Here is an 18,521-nt window from a genome sequence, read left to right on the forward strand (position 1 = left end):
TGATATTTTGTTAAATATTGTAAACACATTTATATTTGTGGCTAAAGTTAACAAAAAAAAATTTGGATGCATTGTGTAGAATGATTACCATGTTTATTCACCGTGGTATTACTGTTCAAAAGTTTGGGGTCAGTAAGGTTTTTTGTTGTTGTTGTTTTTGAAAGAAGAAAAATACAGTAAAAACTGTAAAAAATTATTACAATTTGAAATAACGTTTTTATAATTTACAACATAATTTATTCCTGTGATGACAAAACAAAGTGTCACGTGATCCTAATATGATTCTAATATGCTGATTTGGTGCTCAAGAAACATTTCTTCTTATTATTAATGTTGAAAATAGTTTTTCTGCTTAATATTTTTTGTAAAAAGTAAAAATTCTTTGATTAATATAATGTTCAAAAAGCAGCATTTATTTGAAATAGAAATATTTTGTAAATGTATAAATGTAAAAAAAATTTAAAAAACAGTAGTATATGTGATATGGTTTACTTTAAAATACCATGGTAGATGAAAAAAAGTGTTACTTTTAGTGAATACAGAGAGAACACCACAGCAAGAACTTAGGTGAGACGATCACATATAATCTACACAAGCATTAATCACACACTGAGAAAAGTTTTCGCTGAGGTGATTCACCCTGTTCTTATCCTCTGTTGCTAAGTGGTAAATCGGTTAAATTAGCATCTATAATAAACCAATGAACTATACCGAACAATATTGAGTGGGAGAGAAACATTCATATTTTCTGATTATTCTCCACCTACACACCTGTTCAAATACAATTTGGGGAGTCATTCTATATTTGCTTTCATCAGCTATTGGTTGCATTAACAGCAGTGTTATGTAACGCCAGTGTGAGTAACTAATGACTTTTCTTGAGAAGCATCATCTGTCACAGGATCTGGAGGTTTATGAAGATGTAAATGTGACCATTTAATGATATATACCTATCAAATCATTTTTGCTTCATATATTCCTGTTGTGTGATTTGACCTGTCCGTTAGATGTTCAGTTAAACGGGTTTAAATGCCAAAGGAGATCTGTAGAAATAGTTGTACTTGGCTTAATCTTCCTAAAATCATCTTCTTAATACCCTGTTCAGTTTTGTCTGATCATCTTAACAGCCTGCAAGCTTCATAGGGCTTTTGAGCTTAAAGGTAGGGTAGGCAATTTCAGAGAGGCTAGCAATAGCAAGCTAGCTTTGAAAGCATAAGATCCCGCCCTCCCTTTAGAGCATCTCCAAAGCCACTCCTCCTCTAAAACACATGAACGCACACAACCAAAGCAGAGTCTGCAAAGTGTCACAAGACGGCATTAAATTACACCATGTTTCAAAGCACATAACATTACAATAATAATGAATGTATACAACATAAAGAGCACTGACCTGTACCACCTGACTGCTGCGTTACATGTTGCCATCCTGTTGTTTTGGTTCAGGAGGAACTGTAAAAGGTGGCTGCTGTTTGTTTGTGCCATTCGGTGACTCTCTAGGGCTTTTCACACTTAAAATAGTTAACCCTGGGTCAGGTAAATGGAATCCTGGGTTATCTTGCTTCACGTTTCACACTGCTCATAATTTTACCCAGGGTTAACAATTAATCATAAGCTGACATTTCACATTGTACATTCCTAAACCCTGGGTTAACATTCTTATTTGCATATTTGCGGTGTCAGTGTCATTGATTGGATAAACGCAGCACGCGACCCGTTTACATAGGCTAGCTCTAGCATTGCTAATCCTTGTATTGCCGACTGTACTGTCGAGTTTATACTGAATGGACATATCGGACTATAAAGGTAAGAATGAATTGTTTTCTAAATCAGATTATAGGTTAGACAGACATATGTTGTGTGCTCATATGGCACACTAGTTAATCAGTTTTGCAATTGAAACATCAATGACATCAGGTGCCATGTTACTGTGGTCCACTGGAAGTATTATTGATGGTTCATTTAGCCAAGAAAAGCCAAGTGCAGAGCAGTTTTGTGGCTACAAGCTTATTTTGACGCAACATATACCCAGTGGTGTAATGTAACTAAGTAATAATACTTCGTTACAGTACTTAAGTATTTTTTGGGAGAATCTGTACTTGAGTTTTTATATTTCTGTCAACTTTTACTTTTACTCCACTACATTTCCTAAATAAATTGTCTACTTTTACTTCGATACATTTTCCCAAAGCATTTTCGTTACTTACTACAAAATAAAGTCGGAAGAACACAGACTGCAAGCAAGCATGTGCAAACAAGTGCTCGCACAACCGCGGTTGATTTCATTTTCCGGGTTGCGTCCGTTGCTGGAGCGGCTGAGAAAAGAGCGCTGTCATTACAAGACATTACGAGAGTGGCCTCTAGAGGCTAAATAAAAACTATCACTGATGCCTCGTATAGTTTGTTTTGATACGTGATGTGAGGCTGCGCGCTGCACAGAGCGGGTCACTTCAAAACGATTTAAAACGGTATATTATACAGTGTACACTACAGTACAGGATGTTTTCATATCACTATAAAGTAATTAGTTTGTTGACTAGATGCTGCATTAGTGGAGAACAGTATGTTTGCCGTCGAGGCTAAGTGGACACTAACATTAGTAGTACCTCAAGCGGTTAAAACAATGTGACCAAAAAAAAACAACAACTGTATGACACGATTGTTACCATTCATTTGCATTAGTTTATAACTATTTGTTCGCTGTTATGCATTCATTATCCGGCGAAGTTGCATATTTAAACTGTATTCTCATCATACAGCGACAGAAGTATAACAAATCAGAAATGTAGCCTATTCAGTTTGTTTTTATCGGCACTGTAACACATATTTTGATTAGATAATCATCAAATTTTCTAACATAGAGCAAACTAATGTGTGCAAGTATACATATAATAGACCCATGCTATGCCTTTGTGTGCAAAGATGGTAATTTTTAAGCATGACTGTTTGGATTTATATGAAATAGTAACATTTTACAATAAGAGTACATTTGTAACATTAAATAAGGTTAATAAAAGTATTGTTCATTTTTAATTTCAACATTTACATTTCAACATTTTAAAGTTGCCTCTTACATTAGTTATAATGCACTATGAATTAACATGAACGAATGTATAATTAATATATTAGTATTTTTTATGTATAAAAATTACAATAAACATTTAGCCATTTTTTTAATTTAAAGAAACAAAATGTAAGAGAGTTAAAACTGAACACAATCTTGCTGCTCAAACTGTGTATAGAACAATTTTTAATAATATTTTTTTTGCTCCTTTTGTATTTTACATTTACTTGTACTTTTACTTTCAATACTTAAGTACAAAAAGTATTTTTTTTATATATTAAATGTACTTAAGTACAAAAAATAGCATACTTTACAACTTTTACTCAAGTAACATTCTGAACAGCAACTTTAACTTCTACCAAAGTCATTTTCTGGTAAGATATCTATACTTTTATTCAAGTATGGTTTTCGAGTATACACCACTACATATACCATGACACCCTTAACTACAGGCCTTTGAGGGGGGTTTTCTCCATCATCCTCATTTTAATCCTCAGAAGCTATATCTCCTCTCTCATTACAGTTCAAAGTTGAATTGCAGTCCATGTGGGCCTCCAGCCTTAAATGGAAGCCAATTAGGTGAGCAGCATGATGGTTACATGTCTGATTTGCAACCCATGGGATTCAGGAAAATTAGGGTTTCACAGTTAGCATGCATCACTTGTTTGAAAAGCCCTGTGAATGATTGATCATCCATCTAGATTAATCATCAGGGGAATTCCATGCTCTCACAATTACCCAATAACAGTTTGTTTTTGGCTACTAAGCGCACAATTCATACGCAGAACAATTAAGGCTCCATACGGCTATATCGCTGTCCAAACAATATGGTACACATAATTACATAATAAATATTTATGCATGTTAATATACTTTAATGCACATATTAAACCACAGATAATCAGTTAATGTTGTGCTGAGAACATTTCCTATAAAAATGCCTTGAAATTTGTTATAGGAGCATGTATTAAATGACTTAATATGTTTTAGATAGTTTTGAGAATTACTAATAAACAGCTGAACCCTAATAGGATATTATTACAATTCATTCTTTAGCATCTTTAACATTAAGTGCAATGTTTATACTGGTGGTTTTCATTCACAATTTGTGGACCGTGACTCAAAAAATGAGTCTCAGATTTGTTCCGATGTTTAAAACAATGCTAAATGCAAGCAATAAAATGCAACTAGCCATATAATCATCCGTAGTTAGGACAGAGAAGTGAATAGGCTTATGAACCTTTAAATGCAGTAAGGGAAAAACTTAAAATATTTTGTTGATTGCAAGTGAAAGGTTGTCTCAGATCAAACTCTGGTAGAAGTTGCATGATCTGAAAACAAATCTGTGCAAGGTAAAAGTAAATATGATACAGATATTTGTTTACTTATATGCGAGAAATACTTGCAAATGGGCCATTGACAAATAAGGTTTTTAAAAGAGTAAAAAAACATAATGAAGATATAATTAATTTTGAAGTTTTATTAAGTGTTAACAATTAAGTGTAAACAATGTTTTTATAATCACCTAACATTGCTTTTGTCATTTTTTTACAAGATGGACAAAATTTGTCACCAAAAAATTTATTTTTGGTTTTACCGAATGACACTTTTGGTTATACTGAATGATGATATTTTCAAACAATGTTAACAGACTGATATCTTGCTAGCTAGCAAAAGGACAATCAAAGCGGTTGTACCGAGATGACCTGATGTTTCGGGACATGCATATGAGCATGTGAAAACATGATTTTTTCAAATAGTTAAGAGAGAGTTAGTTACTTTGCTTCACAACTATGTGGTCCTTTGAATGACATTAATGAAATTCATCTTTCCGGACATTCTTTCTCATAACAAAGCAACGATTTCTACACATAATTGTAATTCCATTTTGCACTATGTTGATATTTGATTCCAGAATAAAAAATCTATACATTTATTACATTTTAAGATATTTTAATCACAAATGAAATGGCTGTATTGGCTTTTGGACGGTTAAACCGAATGACCTTTTGTCACTTCAAATTCTTTAAAATACCTTTATATGTAGCAAAATATAATTAAAACCTTTTGGATTCAATAAAAGAGTTCAAGTTATACTACCTTACATACTTTGGATGTCATATCTGTTACAGATCCCTTGTTTCCCTGGACTCCATTTCCCAGAATCCTCCTGTTCTCCACACCTGCACTCACTTCCCTCGTCTGCTCCTCATCGTCACTCATCACCTGCACCTGGACTCTATTGTCAGCACTCCCCATATATTGCACTCACTCCCTTCACTCCTCGTCCGTTCTCTGTTTTGTTAAGGTGTCTGTCTGTTGTTCATTGCCATTGTTTGAAGTAAAGTCTCTATTATCGTGGAAATCCGTATCTGCCTCATCTCTCTACCAGCCACCCGTAACAGAAGAACGGACCTAAACCGACCGGATTTTCCACGAAAAAAAAAAATGGAGACTTTCCCCAGCTCCCTGGATCCAGCTCCTCCATCGCCTCTCACCCTAACAGCCAGCGAACGCATTATCGGGCTCCTGCAGGTAGGACGTTCGCTGGAGAGGTATGTGGAGGAGTTCGTTGAGCTTGCTTTCTTGTCTGACTGGCCTGATGCTCAGTTGATCTCCTTGTTTTTGGATGGATTGGATGACGACACTATCCGTTTTGATGAACCTGTTTTTTGTTTCTCCTTAAGCGACACTATCAATTTAATTTTGTGGTTGAATGGCTCCAATTTCTTAGTAGAAGAGGTTCAGGATCAGTGTTGTCGTCCGGTCCATCCAGAAACACGGTTGGCCGGGCCAGTCAGTCAACCTCCGGCTTCCTCCGCATACCGCTCCAGCGAACTCCCTGCCTGCCCCAGGCTGGACCCATATTCCGCTACTGGGCCCAGTAAGCGGAGGAGGAGGAAGAAACGGCCCCAAGGTCTCCAGAGCCCGCTCCAGTATCTCCAGAGCCCGCTCCAGTATCTCCAGAGCCCGCTCCAGTATCTCCAGAGCCCGCTCCAGTATCTCCAGAGCCCGCTCCAGTATCTCCAGAGCCCGCTCCAGTATCTCCAGAGCCCGCTCCAGGATCTCCAGAGCCCGCTCCAGGATCTCCAGAGCCCGCTCCAGTATCTCCAGAGCCCGCTCCAGTATCTCCAGAGCCCGCTCCAGTATCTCCAGAGCCAGCTCCAGTCCCCACAGAGCCAGCTCCAGTGCCTGTGGGGATTTTAATTGTATTTGAGGGGATGAAATGGCCCTCAACCCCAGTCTCCGCCGAGCCAAGTTCTCCAGTCTCCTCCGAGCCAAGTTCTCCAGTCTCCTCCGAGCCAAGTTCTCCAGTCTCCTCCGAGCCAAGTTCTCCAGTCTCCTCCGAGCCAAGTTCTCCAGTCTCCTCCGAGCCAAGTTCTCCAGTCTCCGCCGCCGAGCAAAGTTCTCCAGTCTCCGCCGCCGAGCAAAGTTCTCCAGTCTCCGCCGCCGAGCAAAGTTCTCCAGTCTCCGCCGCCGAGCCAAGTTCTCCAGTCTCCGCCGCCGAGCCAAGTTCTCCAGTCTCCGCCGCCGAGCCAAGTTCTCCAGTCTCCGCCGCCGAGCCAAGTTCTCCAGTCTCCGCCGCCGAGCCAAGTTCTCCAGTCTCCGCCGCCGAGCAAAGTTCTCCAGTCTCCGCCGCCGAGCAAAGTTCTCCAGTCTCCGCCGCCGAGCAAAGTTCTCCAGTCTCCGCCGCCGAGCAAAGTTCTCCAGTCTCCGCCGCCGAGCAAAGTTCTCCAGTCTCCGCCGCCGAGAAAAGTTCTCCAGTCTCCGCCGCCGAGCAAAGTTCTCCAGTCTCCGCCGCCGAGCAAAGTTCTCCAGTCTCCGCCGCCGAGCAAAAGTTCTACAGTCACCGCCGCCGAGCAAAGTTCTCCAGTATCCGTCGCCGAGCAAAGTTCTCCAGTCTCCGCCGCCGAGCAAAGTTCTCCAGTCTCCGCCGCCGAGCAAAGTTCTCCAGTCTCCGCCGCCGAGCATAGTTCTCCAGTCTCCGCCGCCTACGAGCCCTCAGCTCCAGCCGCCGCCGCCGAGCCCGCCGCTCCAGCCGCCGCCGCCGAGCCCGCCGCTCCAGCCGCCCGCCGCCGAGCCCGCCGCTCCAGCCGCCGCCGCCGAGCCAGCCGCTCCAGCCGCCGCCGCCGAGCCAGCCGCTCCAGCCGCCGCCGCCGAGCCTGCCGCTCCAGCCGCCGCCGCCGAGCCTGCCGCTCCAGCCGCCGCCGCCGAGCCAGCCGCTCCTAGTATGGTCTCTGTGATTGAACTCTCCAGCCCAAAGACTGTTTTCCCTCCCTGCCTCCCTCTCCCGCCTCCTCCAAGTCATGTCTATACTGCACCTCCACCTCAAGCCCCCTCGCCCAGATCTCCACCTCGGACCTCTGGGCGATTACCTTCACCCCGGCTCCAACCTCCCTCTGCTCCACCGTTGCCCATCAGTCCTCCAGCTTCACCAGTCTCCATCCTGCCTCCACTCACACCTTGGTCATTCATCAGCCTGCCCTCCCCTCTGGACTTCACTCCTCCGTCTCCGCTCCGTCACTCCGTCCCTCGGATTCAGTTGGCCTCCTCACTCCCCCCGGTGTTCGTTTTGTTGGCTGTCCTTCTGCTTTCACTGCGGCCTTCTGGAGCCCCGGCTGCGCTTCGGTCGGCGGAGCCTTCGGTTCCGCCATCACCCGCCAGTCCTTCAGCGCCGCCTGGGCTCAACGCCTCGAAGGCTTCGGCTCCTGACCCGCCATGGCTGCCCGCTGCACCTGACCCGCCATGGCTGCCCGCTGCACCTGACCCGCCATGTATGCCCGCTGCATGTCTGCCCGCTGCACCTGACCCGCCATGGCTGCCCGCTGCACCTGACCCGCCATGGCTGCCTTCAGCCCCTGACCCGCCATGGCTGCCTTCGGCTCCTGACCCGCCATGGCTGCCTTCGGCTCCTGACCCGCCATGGCTGCCCACGGCTCCTGACCCGCCATGGCTGCCTTCAACCCCTGACCCGCCATGGCTGCCCACGGCTCCTGACCCGCCATGGTTTTTGGACCTGCCCTGGAGACCTCCACTCCAGTTTACTCCTTCCCCTGCTCCGGTTTGAGGTCTCCAGGGCGCCCGCCCCCCTCCCGGTTGTTACATCTACGGCGCGAGGACGCGCCTACCGGGAGGGGGAGGTACTGTTACAGATCCCTTGTTTCCCTGGACTCCATTTCCCAGAATCCTCCTGTTCTCCACACCTGCACTCACTTCCCTCGTCTGCTCCTCATCGTCACTCATCACCTGCACCTGGACTCTATTGTCAGCACTCCCCATATATTGCACTCACTCCCTTCACTCCTCGTCCGTTCTCTGTTTTGTTAAGGTGTCTGTCTGTTGTTCATTGCCATTGTTTGAAGTAAAGTCTCTATTATCGTGGAAATCCGTATCTGCCTCATCTCTCTACCAGCCACCCGTAACAATATCTTTGTTTTTTGTTATTATTAAGACCTTTGGACAAAAAAAAAAAAAAAAAAAAAGACCCGTCACGTCATTGACCCAAATACTAAAAGTGTTGAGTTGCATCCTGATGCGCAATGTAAAATCTGGATCCTAACCTGAACTTAATGTTAAAATGCAAGGGAAGACCTTATCAAACAATTAAAATAACAAGATAATGTTGATTAATAAGATTATGGCAGAATTTGCACAGAATGTCAGAATCCTGTAATAAGGGTGTCACTATATCTGTCAAATCAATCTGCATAACATGGATCAGGTTTCAGAAAATCCACCAAAACACTTAAAATATATGATGGTGCATAATATATCAGAATGTCACCTAATGTCAGGATGATCCAACTCAACTACTATTCAAATACTATTCTCAAAATGACTGTTTATTTCCGGATTTTGATTGTGGTTTAAGGCTTTTGGACCCCAATGTATTTTCCCCCAACATGTGTACACAACACACATGTTAGTAGACAGCATGAATATTCAAATCAGTGTATACATTAAAAGGGAATAAATAGTCTGCTTGAGTCCCAAGGTGCAAGACAGGAAGTTTCAATGGTGATTAATTTTCTTCTGTGCAAGCTCAGAGGAAAGACTCAGGTCTCGGTTCTCAACGCATGTTTAATAAATGCTGCAAGGTTATAGGCTAGCTAGTGCAATCACCAAAACAAAGACTTCAACAACCAGTCAAAGAAAACATCAAACAACAGAAGACATTAGTGACAAGGTCAGTAAATATAAACAACTCTTGTTTCAGACAAAGCAAATAGTTAAATGAGTCATAACAGTAGTCTAATGTTAAAGCAACTGGGTGCATCATTTAACAATTGTGCCACATAATGTATAAGACTTCAAAGTTATGTTTATAATAGCATGTTCAGTGTCAGACAGGGCAATAGCCATGTGTCCAGAAATCTAAATGTCTCTAACATGGGTTTTATCATTTCAAATATCAAAGAATTGCTCTGATAAGATTCCCAGGAGGCAGCAAGGCAATAAAGGCTGAATATAACCAGTCCAAGAATAGAGCCTTGAGGGATCCCTAATGTTATAGTTGTCCCGGCTAAGCAATAACCCTTGATTGAACCAAAGAATATCCAGTGCCTGGTTTCTCCTCAAAGTAGGCAGGACCCCATCCCTGTGTAACTTCCTATGAAAATGTTCACGGGCCGCTCCCTTTGAAACGGCCTCAAATGAGGCATCTATGCTTATCTATGGTTTAAACAGCATGCAACATTATATTATATAGTACTATTTTAGTTTTTATATGCAGGCCTACAGTATTTTTTTTTACATATCTGTTCCTGCTTATGATGCAAATCTATCAGTAATCAGCTTTGAAGTTTCTTGACAAACTCATGAATGTGTTGTTGTGTGTAGTTCTAAACAGATGGGAGCTGGTAGGGATAACCCTAAAAAAGATGAGAGGAAATTATGGAAGTGTGTCAGAGGGTTGGCTCAGTTATGGAAACTGTTTGGGGACCATGCATGCCCTCATTTAGTGGTAAAAGGGATGTTTGGGTCTGTCTGATGTGTCCGAACAGATGTACCTTTTCCTTGTGTATGCAATTGTAGTGATAAACACATTAATTTCTACTGTTGACATTAGTTGGAAATCTCCAGAGCAGAGATGGTTATCAGCCCAAAAAAATATTAATATCAGACATACATATTAGCAAGCATTTATGGGCTTGAGACAGGGACATGAAGTCATGGGATGTTGTTAAACTCATTCAGCCTTGGAAGAGACGCTATGTTCCACTAATGGAGCTTTTGATGAAGGGTTTTGTCTCACTGTGCTGGATTAGAGTTCAGTCACCAGCCACTTAAACATTGCTATTAATGGAAGTACTTTGGGACAAGGTGTGTTGATATGATTTTTAATAACAAAAATCTTGTAAATAGAAAAATATCTTTTATATATATATTTGCAGCATGCTTTTCTTTAGTAAATCAAGTCCTTGGATTTGCAGAGTTGTGATTGAATTAGGCCACAAAAGTTTCCACATCAAATGTTTCTACATGATTTGAGCCTGTCGCTTCCTTTTGCATTGTTTTCTTTGTGAACAAACTCAGTCCCCTTGTGACAAACTCATTTTTAACAATTGCCCGAGTTACATTGTCATTTCTGTTGAAATGAAAAAATAGCAATAGGCTATGATAAAAAGCTAATTAATGCGTCAAATATAGATTTGATCTGATACTCTAGTTAATGCAGAAGGCTTGTTTTGTGATTTCTGTTTAAGATGAGACACAATTTTGAATGATGCCATTATATAACAGCATAAATAATTGACTAGCAGAATTTGGGACAGTGGTGTCAGGAGCACAAAATCATCTAAACAGAGTTTTTCCAAGTGAAAGTGCTGAATATTGGATCATCGCTGATAAACCAGAGATGTTGGAAAATGGATATATCTTTAATCTATGGAAACACACTTTGTTTCAGCAAACAAAATTAACAATGGTCACTTGTGAATCCTGTTCCCAGAGTTCACATTGTTGTTTTGGTATTAAGGCGCCATCTGATGGACAAACAGAATCACTACATTACGGTTTCTCTGGGAGGTGCAACTCTTAAAAATGAAGTTGAAAGAAGAAATCAGCAATTATTTTCTGTTAAATAATGTTTTAGTAATTAGCAATTTTTAGTAATAAAATGGTAATATTTAGTAATATTAGTTCTTACCAATACACTAAAAATGCTGGGTTAAAAACAACCCAACTTGGGTTGAAAATGGACAAACCCAGCGATTGGGTTAAATGTTTGCCCAATGTGCTGGGAAGTTTTATTTAACCCAACTATTGTTTAAAAATTACTATATGGCTGGCTTAAAATGAACCCAAAATAGGCTGGAAAGGCACAATCAGAATTACTAGAGGCAATAATAATAATCAAAAGGTGAACATTTATTAATAAGCAATGTAATAAATGTTTATTGTTGAAATATTACTCATTAAATTTAAATGTTCATTTATTAAACATATTAATAAATGTTAATTTCCAACATTTTGGGGGGTTCATTTTAAGCAAGCAATACAGTTATTTTTAAACAATAGTTGAGTTCAATAAAACTACCAAGAAGGCTGGTCAAACATTTAACCCAACCGCTGGGTTTGCCCATTTTCAACCCAACTTGGGTTGTTTTTTTTTAAGAGTGTAGAAATAAAACCAGTCCATAATCAATTTTTAAATAACTCCAAGGCTCAAACAACTTCTTCCAGGAATAATTTTTTTTTTCCTCCCACGTCACTTATTTGGCAGGGAAATATCTGTTTGTGGGCCAAAAATGAAGGTTACGATGGCCAGCCAGACTGGCTGAAGTTCCCGAAGGTGTCCTGATGTGTTTCCCGTTCTCAAATTACCAACTTAAACTCTTAAAGGGCTAATGGAGAAACTGAAGGGGAGAGAGGCAAGTACATTATACTTTAAATATGCAGTAATTTGAATCGTATGCTCTGCAGATTTGATTTACCGAGTGAAAGCGTGTCAGGACATCTGGAGATTATTACTATTAAAAACACAGCTTGTGAAGACCTGCCTTTTCAGCATCTTCCTTCGAATACAGCTCCAGAATTTGAATAACAAACAACCAGTTGCTTCTGGAACTCCACCTGGCTCCATTTTAACAGACTGACATTAGATAAGAAGGGAGTTTTCTTGGTTTTATTATATAATACAAACTAAAGACGAAAAAGACATCAGAGGTGAAATATACATCATGCCTTTGTCATTGATAACTATACTTCTTTTGCTTGGAACTGCACAAACTCAAAGGACAACTCCTGATTTTATGATGGAGTATTTTCAGAGACAACTTCAGCAGCTGGAGGTAAGACATTTTTCCTAGGATAGCTTATTTTGTGGCTTAGTTTGTTTTAACAGTAACCAATAAAATATTTGAATGTATTGTACATTAGGCACTTTTTACTATCCACTATATATTCAGATGTAACTCTATAATGTTATTTTGCTAAGTAAGTGCTCCTGGATCTTTTGTTGGTTCTGGAACAAATTTCAACAACATAACACCAATCTAACCATAAACTAGTCATAAAACCAGAGAACTTTAACAGTTTGATAATACTGATGTTCAGTTCCTGTTAGCCTAACTTTTTCTGTTTCTCTTCAATGTGACTGATAATTTACAGTGTTGCTCCAAGACTTAAAAAGGATGTTGATCCTTGTCCTACTTGGACAAATCAGGGGGTCAGGGTTTAGCTGGCCAGCTATGTGAGTTAGTCCCTGCTGGTAGATGATATAACTACACCATTATGGAGACAAAAAGGATATTTTTCTAAATTAAATTTCAAGTAAACACAATATAGTTCTATACTATACTAGTACTATTAAAATAGTAGAAGTTTTACCAGTCACCGTTCTATTCATTTTAATTTTGAGTTTTAAAGGTGCCCTAGATTCAAAAATTGAATTTACCTCGGCATAGTTAAATAACAAGAGTTCAGTACATGGAAACGACATACAGTGAGTCTCAAACTCCATTGTTTCCTCCTCCTTATATAAATCTCATTTGTTTAAAAGACCTCCGAAGAACAGGCGAATCTCAACATAACACCGACTGTTACGTAACAGTCGGGGTGTACGCCCCCAATATTTGTATATGCCAGCCCATGTTCCCAACATTATGAAAGGCATTAGACAAGGGCAGAACGTCTGTATGTGCACAGCTGAATCATCAGACTAGGTAAGCAAGCAAGAACAATAGCAAAAAATGGCAGATGGAGCAATAATAACTGACATGATCCATGATATCATGATATTTTTAGTGATATTTGTAAATTGTATTTCTAAATGTTTCGTTAGCATGTTGCTAATGTATTGTTAAATGTGGTTAAAGTTACCATCGTTTCTTACTGTATTCAAGGAGACAAGAGCCGTCGCTTTTTTCATTTTTTAAACACTTGCAGTCTGTATAATTCATAAACACAACTTCATTCTTTATAAATCTCTCCAACAGTGTAGCATTAGCCGTTAGCCACGGAGCATAGCCTCAAATAAACACTGTACTTATGCGATTAGACATGCTGCATGACGAACACTTTGTAAAGATCCATTTTGAGGGTTATATTAGCTGTTTGAACTTTTTTATGTTGTTTAAGGCAAGCGCGAGCTCTTGGGGCGTGGAGCACGAGAATTAAAGGGCCACACACCCTGAATCGGCTCATTTCTAATTATGCCCCAAAATAGGCAATTAAAAAAATGAATTAAAAAATAAATCTATGGGGTATTTTGAGCTGAAACTTCACAGACACATTCAGGGGACACCTTAGAATTATATTACATCTTTTAAAAAAAAGTTCTAGGACACCTTTAAAATATCTTGATCAGTACATGGTATTTTTTCTGTGCATTCATCTGAACAGGGACGACTGATCAAATGCGAGCAGGACGTCCAGCACTTCAGTCAAAGGATGTATGAAATGTCCAAGGAGATACATGGGCAAACGAGCAAATCGAACGTGTTGAAATCAGAGGTCAAAGGTCACATTGATACCCTCGCTATGCGCTTGGACCGAGTGGAGAGAGATGTGGAATACCTGCAGAATAAGATCCCTGACACCGATCAGGTTGACATTGAAGACTCACTGCTCGAGAACCAGATGAAAGAAGCCAAACTAAAAAAGACATCTGTAATCCCTAAGGACAAAGGTAAATAAGTTTAGGCATCTATCATTTTGAATTAAGCCCTAAATTTGTATTTTTTAGGTTTTTTTTTTTTTTTGGTGTTAGCATTATAGCATTACATGTAAACATGCCGATTAAGAAAATGTAGTTTCTTGAGAAAAGCTGTATAAAAAAATAAATTGTGTTTAAGTTGTTTAATTTGTTCAAGTCAATAAGACAATGTGCACCAGTATTCTAATTTTATACTATTTTGTCTAACTAAAATCAATTGTTTTAAATGGCATAAGTTAATTTAGGCATTGCAACATTATAATGTACAGTATGAAAAATTTATATTTATTTTGAGATTTGCTCAAATGTATGTATGTATGTATGAACCGTCACATTACGGTACATGCAGTCAGGCGACGAATACTGTCAGTTACAGGCGAATCAACACTCCAATCCAGAAGGAGGTGCGCGGTAATGCAACACTGTTTGCTAACCTCCACAACAGGAAAAAACGCAGAAGAAAAAGAGCAGTTGATCTATTTGATTATGTTTATGTGTAATCTGTCAAGAGTTTCAACCATGAAAAGATGTCAATAAGACAGCTTGAGAATAATATCTCACATAGCATTACATTTACCTCAGGCAAGTCATTTGGTGTCCACAGCATTTTAATTCACTAGAGAAATTAACTCTAGAGGGGAGCATTTCACTAAATATATGCATTATATTTGCTTATTATGTTTCATTTTATATATATATATATATATATATATAAATGCATTCCTATAAAAAAATATGGTAAATAAAGGATGTAATCTACATTATTATATACAGCATAAATAAATATATAATTTTAATAATTTATATAGCTACAGATGCATAAAGTAGATTTTTTTTATCTTGATTGTTTCAGACTGCAGTTCGGAGCTTGTGAGTATCAAGTCCCTCAAAATTGTCAAGAAGGCAGGTGACGCCAATGGATCCTGGATGAAGGATCCGACGAAGGGTTCTGCTAAGATTTACTTTTTTAGCGGCACTCGAAACAGTACAATATTAGCATATACTTCTCTAAAGTCTTTCACTGAAGCAAACTCCACCAAAAAGACGGAAGTTATCCGTCTTCCTTTTCCCTGGCATGGAACCGGCCACATAGTCTACAACGGCTTTGTGTACTACCACAATGCAGACACCAACAATGAAATCCTGAAAGTCCACCTCAGCAACCGCACAGTGGCAGATCGGTTGCTGCTTCCTGGTGCTGGTCGAATGCCAGCTTATTCCCTCAGCCCTCACACCCTGCTGGATCTCGCCGTAGACGAAATGGGGCTCTGGTCGATTCATGCAGACCCAGACTTTGGTGGCAATTTGGTGATCACCAAGCTGGACCACAGTAGTCTAGCTGTGGAGCACACTTGGGATACCAATTGCAATAGTCGTGATGCAGAAGCAGCTTTCATAATCTGTGGCACCTTGTATGTGGTCTACAACTCCCACTATGGTGGAAGGTCTAGCATCCAATGCTTGTTTGATATCCATGACACCATCGTCGCCGAGAGCATCCCTGTGCTCTTCTTCCCCAAACGTTACACCAGCCACTCCGGTTTGCATTTCCACCCCAAGGATAAGCAGCTGTATGCTTGGGATGATGGTTATCAGACCATCTATAAGTTAGATATCAAGAAGATATAAGATAAGGCAGTTCTACATATATAGAATGAAAAGAGCAGTTACAATAAAGTCCTTTTAACCAGCAGTGTTTTATTCTTCTTCCCAATCATGTCTGATCTGCTTGTGATTTAATGGAAAGCACTTTGTATTGCACTTTGTTGTTGTGCCAGACTATCATTTCCTGAAAAACAAAGGACTCTTTGGCTTCCTAGGTTCAGTCAGAGGACCGCTAGTATCGTATCTGCAATCTTTCGATGATTTGAGACAATAAAAGATGTGTATCCAACAGCAGTACGGAAATAAATAGCATTATACAATAAGAATATGTATCTCTCAAAGAAAATATTTTGTACACAATTTGATGCCATTTTAAATCCACAGTACTTCTGAGGTGAACGGGGATAAATATTAAAACTATAACATGCACCATACAAAGCACAGTTTGTGTATTCATTATTTTTATGACATATTTTGGCAATACAATCATTGATATTTAATAATAAGTATTAATTTAATTAATTTGTTCCACATCAGTTCTTGTTGTTACCAGCCTGTATTTGCCATGGTTGTCCCTATTAGTCCAGAATGTAGGTTCCCATCCTTATATGACTTTTCCAGCTGTTTTTGATTACTTGTAAAAACATTTTTTATAGGAATTCTTTTTTATCAATAAATCATGATTTTAACATATCACCAGGTTTATTTTAATGAGTCATATATACTTCGGTCTCTTTAAATCAATTAATTAATTAATTTATTCATTTATTGCAATTTTTGAACAATAAACAAAAAAGAGCAATAACATATTTTACATTATATATATATATATCAAATTAAATGTTATGATAAAAAAGAAAAGAAGAGAAACTAGCAAAAATTTCACATGTATAAACAAGTATAGACATTACAAATTATTCACAGAATAGATTTAAGGCTTTTAAATAATTTACAGTTTTTATGGCTTTGTTATTTCTCGTTTCTTTTAATGTATACAAGTAGTGACCTATTTCTATTTTAAAATGAGTAAAATTAGGTTTTTTCCCTCCCAATTTACATATGTGGTTAAAAAAATTGTCCATATATAATGAGTAAATTCACAAAATAGGCCTACCAAATTTTGAAATCACCATTATTATCATAAAAAAATAAAATTTATTTTACTTTAAGTTGTAATTCAATATTAGTTCTATTTTTTCACAAAAAAAGCCAGATCACACCAAAATAAATCATAAAATCATAAAATAAATGTACAATACTCTCTTAAATTTAGTTTTTAGCTTTCAAGCGTCTACCTGCGCAGATACACGTAATGCGCATGCGCACTTGTAAATGTTTACTGTATTTGTCATATTTGTGAACTTGAACGGGCTGAACACTAGATGGCGCTGTTATTCTCCCACAGATTTCCAGCACCACCTGAACATACGGTCTCTAGCAGGAACAGAACATATTTCATGACAAAGGCGACACTACAAACAACGTATTGAAATGATTATTTTATGAGTTTATTTCATACTGTAATACAGCTAAAGAAAACATTTTCCACTCTTGTGCTTCTTAAAATATCACCCCCTCGTTGTCTATATCAGATTAAAATAGTTCCACTATACTTTTCACGCATTATTATGAGTGTTATTTAAGTTTTATTATAATATGGAAATCGTTTCACGATAAGCCCCGCCCCTCACAGCACATGACAGGTGATTGGTCAGATGAAATGTACATCATGCGGGTTTATTATATGGAGCGACGCAGTTCGACGATAACAGAAGAGCGGGACGCCAACTGACAACAAGAGGGTTTAAAATCAGTCGGGATTGAGAATTAATTACAATACAGGTAAGTTGAATTTTATAAACATCTTGTCAACATCTCTTTCTTGCCTACAGAACAACTTTTTCGTCATTTTAAGCAGCTTTAAATAGTCTTGTAATGTCAAGCAAGCATAATATCAAGAAAGTTTAGGTGCAGTAACATGGCTCCTCGTCATAAATTTAATTTAAATCACATTAATTGATCATTTTTTTATTGTATTATTAATTATTATTAATGATACTTTTGTGTGTTGTACAATATATAGGATCAGAATTTTCTTCATATTTTGCATAATATGAATATAAAAATTACCTTATAATGTAGTGTTTATGTGAAGTTTAATATCTGTTGCAAATAAGTTGGCTGAATGAATACATGAAAACTTGAAATGGGAGTGAATATAATTATTTACATTAATACACCAGTAAGCTGTCATATGATGACCATGTCAAGTCTATTATAATGCAAAAAAAAAAAAAAAAAAAATGTATTTAATGAATACATAACTTAAAATGTGAGTGAATGTAATTCACTCCCATTTAAAGTATTCTTGCATTACATTATATAGTAGTACACCAAAATCACTGACCAGAAACTTAAACTCAAACGTGATTGGTCTGTCAAATCCTGAAGGATCTAGGTAGATAACTGGGTCATTCAGTGTAGGATGAACAGTCTCAGATTAGCCATTATCTGACTGCATATTCACAAAATATTCTGCTATTTGTTCGACACTGAAGCCTATTAGAGTTCTTGTCTCTGCCTGTTACCATTCATTGTCCACGTTTGTTTTACTGCCAGTTTTTATTATAGTGCATAAAGCCTCTTCCTTCAGTACTGACCCCAGTGGGCTCAGTGAGCAGCCACACTCTGTGCTGC

General features: G+C 38.9%; 2 protein-coding genes and 1 long non-coding RNA gene across 16 annotated transcripts in view; 2 read left to right on the forward strand and 1 right to left on the reverse strand.

Annotated features, from left to right (window-relative positions):
- LOC137015138 (uncharacterized) overlaps nucleotides 1-18,521 on the reverse strand; it is a 93,596-nt gene that overhangs the window by 14,662 nt on the left and 60,413 nt on the right. The gene's annotated exons all lie outside the window — the stretch shown is intronic.
- On the forward strand, nucleotides 11,914-16,437 carry olfml1 (olfactomedin-like 1). Its single transcript, XM_067380117.1, has 3 exons — nucleotides 11,914-12,354; nucleotides 13,907-14,192; nucleotides 15,073-16,437. Exons 1-3 carry the CDS (start codon nucleotides 12,244-12,246, stop codon nucleotides 15,846-15,848), a joined length of 1,173 nt encoding a protein of 390 aa, XP_067236218.1. The 5' UTR covers nucleotides 11,914-12,243; the 3' UTR covers nucleotides 15,849-16,437.
- Nucleotides 17,578-18,521, forward strand: part of ppfibp2b (PPFIA binding protein 2b) — a 70,067-nt gene continuing 69,123 nt past the window's right edge. For all 14 annotated transcript variants that reach the window (XM_067379863.1, XM_067379875.1, XM_067379859.1 and 11 more), the window contains exon 1: nucleotides 17,578-17,666. The gene's annotated coding sequence lies outside the window, so the exon portion shown is untranslated. The remainder of the gene's footprint in view (nucleotides 17,667-18,521) is intronic.

The sequence above is a fragment of the Chanodichthys erythropterus genome, chromosome 24 (genome assembly GCF_024489055.1).
Source record: "Chanodichthys erythropterus isolate Z2021 chromosome 24, ASM2448905v1, whole genome shotgun sequence".
NCBI lineage: Eukaryota > Metazoa > Chordata > Actinopteri > Cypriniformes > Xenocyprididae > Chanodichthys > Chanodichthys erythropterus.

Coding starts and splice junctions, on each gene's coding strand:
- olfml1 (XM_067380117.1), top strand. CDS start 12,244: ATGCCTTTGTCATTGATAACTATACTTCTTTTGCTTGGAACTGCACAA. Junction 12,355..13,906: donor GACAACTTCAGCAGCTGGAG/GTAAGACATTTT, acceptor TCATCTGAACAG/GGACGACTGATCAAATGCGA. Junction 14,193..15,072: donor TGTAATCCCTAAGGACAAAG/GTAAATAAGTTT, acceptor TGATTGTTTCAG/ACTGCAGTTCGGAGCTTGTG.